General features: G+C 45.9%; 1 protein-coding gene across 2 annotated transcripts in view; it reads right to left on the bottom strand.

Moving 5' to 3' along the window:
• Nucleotides 1–882, bottom strand: part of grin1b (glutamate receptor, ionotropic, N-methyl D-aspartate 1b) — a 68,727-nt gene extending 67,845 nt beyond the window's left edge. Inside the window, exon 1 of one of the 2 annotated variants that reach the window (XM_005749168.2) lies at nucleotides 383–882. In XM_005749168.2, the coding sequence (XP_005749225.1) occupies nucleotide 383 (1 nt within the window). In that variant the 5' untranslated portion in view covers nucleotides 384–882. The remainder of the gene's footprint in view (nucleotides 1–382) is intronic. The other variant, XM_005749169.2, reaches the window with a different exon arrangement.
• Nucleotides 883–7,623: the final 6,741 nt, after the last annotated feature.

Raw genomic sequence — 7,623 nt, forward strand, 5'->3', positions numbered from 1 at the left:
AGACTGATCTAGTCTGAGTCCAGTCTGAGTCCAGTCTGAGACCAGCTCTGAGTCCAGTCTGAGTCCGGCTCTGAGTCCAGTCTGAGTCCAGTCTGAGTCCAGTCTGAGACCAGCTCTGAGTCCAGTCGGAGTCCCGTCTGAGACCAGATCTGAGACCAGCTCTGAGTCCAGGTCCAGTTTGTGTCACGTTGCAGGACACTTGCTTTGCTCAGAGCCGTACTCAAACAAAAATACTCAGTTACTCTGCAGTTACTCCCTCTGATCTTGTTATTTATTTTTATTTTTTGTAAAAACCCAAACGAATCAATAAAGTGTAAAAACAGTCACGTGGTTCTGCCCGCGGTCATTCATACAGCACATTTACAGCACAATAAACACTCACTGATCCGGTCCTGCGGTTCTGGATCCGTTACTCGGCCTCCTGTTGATTTCTGTTTTGTCCTCCCGTGTTTCCGTGGGCCCGGTTCGGTGTGTCCGTGGGTCTGAGTCTGCTGCTGTTTATGACAGAGAGCCGCTGGAGCCCCGTGACACCGAGATCGCTGGGGTCCGGGTCGGACCGTCACGGACAGCCCGGTTCTCCCGGGCTCGGTGCTGTTGCTCCGGGTCCGGGTCTCCTCCGTTTCGGTACGCTCGCGGAATTCCAGGTGACCTGATGCTCACGAGCCCCTCTGCTCTGTCCTTGGATCACTGACGCTCGCTCCCAGCTTCCCGCGCGTTCACAAGCGGAGGAGAGGGAACGACAGCCACAGGAGCACGGGCACGAGCGTCGGAAATCCCGTCGCGTTCACGTCCGTCTGTCCGTTTTTCAGTGATTTATTGAAAATGTTCAGCATGACACCGACACTAAATCTAACGACCAGCGTGACGTGTCACCTGTTTATTGGCTGCTGGGAGGATCTGCATCACATGACCTTCATCAACAGATGGAGCTGCTCCATGCTGAGCGTGAGGAGGACACGATGTGATGATGGAGGATCCAAAATCACGGCTGTCATCAACATAGTCAATGACCATCTGTGAGCAGGAGGCTTCATATTTACACAGACTGGATATAAAGGATGGACACAGTCAGGACAACAACAGGGGGCGCTGTGTGCTCAGCCTCCTGACTTCCACCTGCTTGTAAAACAGAGGTTCCCAAAGTGTGGGGCGGGGGGCGGGATGAATTTTTAAAAAAAGAAAGAAAAAAGAGCGCTTACCCCTAACCCTAAAGAGCGTGATATAAACCCCTCCCCCGCTTGAACTCTGCCGCTCAGGCACTAAAACTACAATTTCACCGTGAAACACGTGGACACTGGTACATGGACAAGTTTCTGACGGGGCTCCCACACAAACGCAAAGCAGGAGATGAAGCGTCGCTGAATATGTTTCCAAACCAACTTCATTCTAAGCCAAAGACTAGAAAATCTGGTGAAGCAAATCTGCCCTTTGGCTTCACCTGCACAGGTGCTGAGGTAGGTCTCCCTGCAGGGTTGGTTTCCCTGCATCAGGAGCAGCGCTGGGCTGTTTAAATCACAGACAAACAGGATCCCACATTCTTGATTTTTAGTTCACAAACACTTGTTGTAATGACTAACTGCTCCTGACATGTTGGAGATGTTTGCTCTTTATACAGTAAAGTTACAGCAGGATGCAAATAACATCAGGCTGATCCTGCCACGGTTTGTTCCCTCTGTCACAGACAAACAGGATCCCACAGCTGTTTATGTTTTTGGACACATTTTGCACAGAGAGGCATTTTTTGAATAATGTATTGATGCAATGTTGAACATTATTACACAGGAAAAAACAACTACATGTAAAATAATGACACCGTGACGCCTCTGCCTTTGTAAACGGAGGGACAGTAACTGCGTGTAAAACCTGCAGACAGTCAGATTAACAGTATTTCGTCTCTATCATTCTGCAACTCATCCCATGTAAGCAATAACGTGGCCACAGCGTGACGTGAAAAAAGACACATAGCTTTGACGCTGCGTGACCAACTCTGTATTCCTCGTCCACGTAAACGCAAAAAAGGAGTTTAAAAACCTCAGTTTTCAGTGATTTGAAACATTTTTTACGTGTCCAAACACTTAGAAACAGCTGCGTAGATTTTCTTGTAAAACAAAGGGTGGCCTAGCAAAAAGAGTTTGGGAACCACTGTCCTAAAACAATAACTAAAAACGACTCTGACAACCTTCACATGATTTTATTGCGTGCTGATTGGACCGTTGAAGGTTTAGGATGGTGCTCGTTTCCAAGCAATGACTCCAGCAGGTGATAGGAGCGTAGTTAGTCCAGCAGGAACTTCCGCCCGCCGGAGGCTGCCCTCATGTGGACATTAGATGAACTCAGAGGTTCGGTTTATAGAACGTCTTCCTAAACTGTGAATATGCAGTGAAGTGTGCTGACTGCACGCTGAGGGCTGTGTGAGCGCTCGCAGAGCAGCAGCAGAAGAAGAACCCAGCGCTCTGCTCTTCTTCTCTGGTTCTTTCTCTTTTTAAATCGGCTTTGCATCGCTGCCGTGATAGTTACCACGGCAACACAGATGCAGCTACACATCCTTCATGTGGTTGCCACAGAAACATGCATTTTGAACCTCTCATTACCCCCTCCCCGCTCCAGTCCCCCACCTACCCACTGCATAACACTGTAATTAACACGCCGTGATGTCATCAGGTGTGTTCACCACATGATCTCAGTCCACCTGCTGCAGCAGCCAAAATTAATTTGACAGATCATCCAATCAGAGAGCTGTATTGTTGGGCAGTAACTGCAGGGGAAGCTAAAGGTAGCTCACTCAGGTAAGTCCAACCTGACCTCCTCAGAATCAGCAGCCACTCAGTTTCCTTCCCACTGCGAGGGTCACGGCTGTGAGCGCTGGAGCGAGGAGCCATGGGCGGCCTCTTTTGCACGCCCCTTGGTTTTAAGGTTTCCATCAGGCGGGGGACCCTACCGCCACGTGCCGTTTATTACCTACTCAGCAGGGGTTTATATCACCCTTCCTCTGAGGAAGGGTGATATAAACCCCTCCCCCGCTTGAACTCTGCCGCTCAGGCACTAAAACTACGATTTCACCGTGAAACACGTGGACGGCCCCCGCACCGCCATCTGAGCAGGGAGGTCCCCACATAACAACATGGTCGCCTCTGTGAGCAGAGGCCGCTTTCTTTCAGCTCCGCCTCTTTGTGTGATGTCACTGGCAGGTCCTTGGAGTCTGATCTCAGCTGCAAACATGAAGTCAGACACGAGCGACCTCCATGTTTCATTTTGCTCTCTGGTGTTCGTGAGGAGGCATCCCTTCAGCTTCCAGGCCACCGACCACGCACACACACACTCACACACACACACACACACACACACACACACACACACACACACACACACACTCCAGCTGAATTGCAAGGCGAACAGAGAGATGCATGCTGGGACTCCTCTATGGCCTGCTATGGTCTATGGCCCGGGGGTGTGTGTCTGTGTGTGTGTGTGTGTCTGTATTACTGACATTGTGGGGACATAAATCTGTTCAAACACTCTGTGGGGACTCGAGGTCGTCCCCACAGAGTGAATCTTTTATGATGAAGGAGAAGTTTGGAGGTTTCATGGACTGAGGCCGGAGTCACTTCTCTGACGTCTCGTCCACTATGATTGTGAGACGAATCCACAGATCAGAAACACGATGCTGTGATGCTTTCTCACAGATGATGTCATCAACACGAGCCTGTTCTCCAGATGTGGAAACATTGATGTCATTTGGTGAGTCTGGATTAAATCTTTGCATCTCTGTTGTAAATCAGTGTGTAAAATGTTGAATCTGATCATCCTATAAATCTGACAGCGTGTGATTAATAATTTCGACACCTTATTTTTATCATTTGTATCTTATAATCCATATTATGACACTTTTCATTTCATCTAAATTTTTATCTTTTTTAAAATATAATAATTTGAATATTTTATTTGATAACTTTGATTTCATAAACAATCAGCTGCACAAAGGGTCATGAACACCGCCCAGCTGCCCTCTGCCACCCCTGGACGACATCGTCAGATCCTCCTGTCTCAGGTAAACCATCACAGGTGACCCCTCGGACCCCGCCCACCGATCGGAGCCCCGCCCTCATCGCTCAGTCTTTCCAAGCACTTTGTTCTTTACTCTGTCACAGTCAGTGTGGAACACCTATACATGTACTGTGCATGTACAGTGACAATAAAGGCCTATTCTATTCTATTCTATTCTATTCTATTCTATTCTATTCTATTCTATTCACACACTCATTGAAGCCTACATAAAGGATAATAAAACAGGTGTTGTGCTGCCCCCTGCTGGATAAATTCTATATTTCTGTGTTGTACATTCTTGCAGCTGCTTCTTACATCTAGAGTGTAAATATTATTTTTCACTGTGTAAAAGTACAACTGTCTGATTTCACTCTGCTGGTTTTAGTCTTGGCAGCACGGTGGCACGGTGGTTAGCACTGTTGCCTCACAGCAAGAAGGTCCTGAGTCCAGTTCCTCCATCAGGCCAGCTCTTTCTGTGTGAAGTTTGCATGTTCTCCCCGTGTTTGCGTGGGTTGTCTCTGGGTACTCTGGCTTCCTCCCACCGTCCAAAGACATGCAGTTAGTGGGGACACGTTCACTGATCAATCCAAATTGCCCATAGGTGTGAATGGTTGTCTGTCTGTTGGCCCTGTGACACACTGGCAACCTGTCCAGGGTGTGCCCCGCCCCTCGCTCTATGACAGCTAGGAAACTCAGTTTCCTTGGGTCTTTCCCGTGTTGTAGTTGTGCGTCTCAAGCTGTGTCCAAATTCATGGGCTGCATCCTCCTGAGGATCCGGCCTTCACGGTCTACGTGGGCCGGGTCCTCAGAGGGTCGGGCAGGCTGGAAGTAAACGGCTGTGAAATGGGACAGTCCAGCCTTCAGATTAGCGTCACCGCTGTCTCGTGGAGTTTAATAAACTCGGCCGTCTGCTCCTTGCTGTCTAAAATATAACAGGACACTGGAGGAAACTCTCGACCATCTCACACTTCTGCTTAATCAGTCGTGTGAAAACCAAGGAGGTACCCACCCGATTAATAAAGTTTTATCTAATCTAATAACTTTAATCTCAGCCAAACCGATTTACTCACGAACAAACAAAACACTGAAAAACGGTGTTTAACATGATGTGCCGGGAGTTGTGCCGTTCTCGCCCCGGTCAGCTATCGAGCTGGTGGGTAACAGACGTCTCAGAAAACGTTGGTGCACTCTTACAAATATGCGGTGTTTTGATAAACTGAGCAGATATTTGAAGTTTACGCAGCTACTTTCACGCCTGAAAATATCTTAAGTTTAAGTTTAAGAAAGATTAATAAGAGTAATTTTAAAACTAACTAGCTGCCGCCATTGTTGGAAACTGGAGTTTGACTGGGCCGCGCTATGAATTCTGGGATATGGTGGGCCACGAAGGACACACCCGACCCATCCTTCAAATTCGGGGAAAAGGAGGACGCATTTGTCGGCCATATTCGGAGGAGTCTATTGGGACAGCCTTCGTTGCGTTGCTGTGACGTAATCAGTCTACAAATGCGGCCTCAGGAGGATGCAGCCCAGGAGGGCCAAGATGGCGGCCTTGTGAACGGTCTGCTACAGAACTCGTTCTGTCTTAAAACTCCTTTAAAAACAGCAAAGCAGACTCTAAGGTGCACACTTCTAGCTGTACGTGATGGCAAAAAACCTGGGCTCAAATGAGAGAGCTCTTATCCTGTTTCCTCCCCGTCAAAACCTTCTGGTAAGAAAAGAGTGATGGAAACCGACACGGCAGAAAGCATTAAGATGGCTATCGAAAAGCAAGGAGCTAACATCGAGAAGAGTGCTAGTGACCTGAAGGTTACTATTAACTTTATCTCAGGGAGTTTTGTCTTTGGGGTGAACCAGTTTGTGTCTGAGCATGTTGCTGGGTCTGAAGTACGCTGGGATGTCGTGCTTGGAGAAAACTCTCCTGAGTTTCTCTGATACACCGGCTACATCCTGGGCCATCTGACCTCAGGACATCACATGACAGGGTGGGGCCAGGTTTCACAATGAGCTCACCCGAAACTCTGGCTGATTGGGGCCCACACCCAGTTTCCCACCTTGGCTCATGTGATTAGAGGATCATCAGGGGGTCCTTTTGTCCCTCTGTGGGGGGACTCGCCACCATTTGACCTTAGAACTGAAGAAGCTTCTCAGATGAGAGGTGAAACGTCTTCAAGTAACTTACAGAAGTCCAGACGCTTTTCTTTCCAAGCTCCTTAGACTACGATGACCTGGATGACTGAGAACCTTCACTCTTGTAGTAAATGAAATAATTGAGTCTTTAATAAGTAAATTTGCTCATCTAAAGATTATATTAGGAGACTGGAATCATTCACTTGATAACATGATAGATAGACGGCCAAGTAAAAGTCAGGATAGTAGTAATTTTATGTTAAATTTTATAAATGAAAGAGACCTAACTGATATCTGGAGATTCAAAAATCCAACGATTAAGGAATTTTCATGGAAAAATAGATCAGGTTCATTACAGTCTCGTGTTGATTGTTGGTTAATTTCTGATCCTTTATCCGAATATGTTTCTACATCAAAAATGTTGCCCTTGACAGATCATAAAACTATTTTTTTGGAGATATGTTTGTATGCCAGTAAACCGTGTAAGAGTGAATTCATATTGGAAATTAAATAATTCTCTTCTACCGAAGGACTCTTTGGTAAAAGAAATTAAAACAATGAGTATTGGGACAAGGCATGTGTTGAAAATGCTTTTTGTAAAAATTGGGAGGTCATGAAATTTGAATTCAGCTGAAATAGTTAAAAATATCACTTTGTCGAGATTACCTGATAATTTATCTGAAGATAACAGGAACAGACATCAAATTCTACAATTAAAATGAGATAATATAAATATTTACAAGGCAAAAGGTGGCTTTGTGTGGGCGAGAAGGAAGCGGCTTGAAGACGCAGAACAAAACTCTCGGCAGCTCGACTAAACTGTGTTCAGATGGGTCACAAGACCCTCGAGGGATTTCCAAGACTTGTGAACTTTTTATAAAACTTTATATAAATCTAATTGTCTACAGAAGCCATGGAAAACCTCCATCATTCCTGAGGTTAAAACAATTAGTGACAATAATAAAACCATGTGTGATGCTCCCATCACAACTCTAGACATTGAAGGTGCCATTAATAAAATGAAACTTAATAAGAGTCCAGGGAGGGACGGGTGGACTTCTGAATGTTACAAATTATTTTCTCACGCTTTTACATAAAGAATATACTGAAAGCATTGATAATGAAAAGCTCCCTCCTCAGGGACTAATTACTTTGATTCCTAAACCTCAAAAAGACGCCCTTTTGATAGAAGATTGGACCTATTTCACTGCTGAATAACGATTATAAAATAATGTGTTTGGCTACAAAATTAAAATGTGCACTTAATGATACCATTGATGAAGCACAGGCTGGTTTAATGACTGGCAGAAACATAACTAACAGCATGAGCCTGCACAGCAAAATCTCCAGTGTTAAATTAACACTGGCGAGTGACTATATGGGTCCACACCTCTGAGTGTTAAATTAACACTTTTGACAGTGTTATATGTTTAAAAGTAACCTAGTCAG

Source organism: Pundamilia nyererei, unplaced genomic scaffold, assembly GCF_000239375.1.
Source record: "Pundamilia nyererei isolate P.nyererei 1_Seehausen unplaced genomic scaffold, PunNye1.0 scaffold00238, whole genome shotgun sequence".
Lineage (NCBI taxonomy): Eukaryota > Metazoa > Chordata > Actinopteri > Cichliformes > Cichlidae > Pundamilia > Pundamilia nyererei.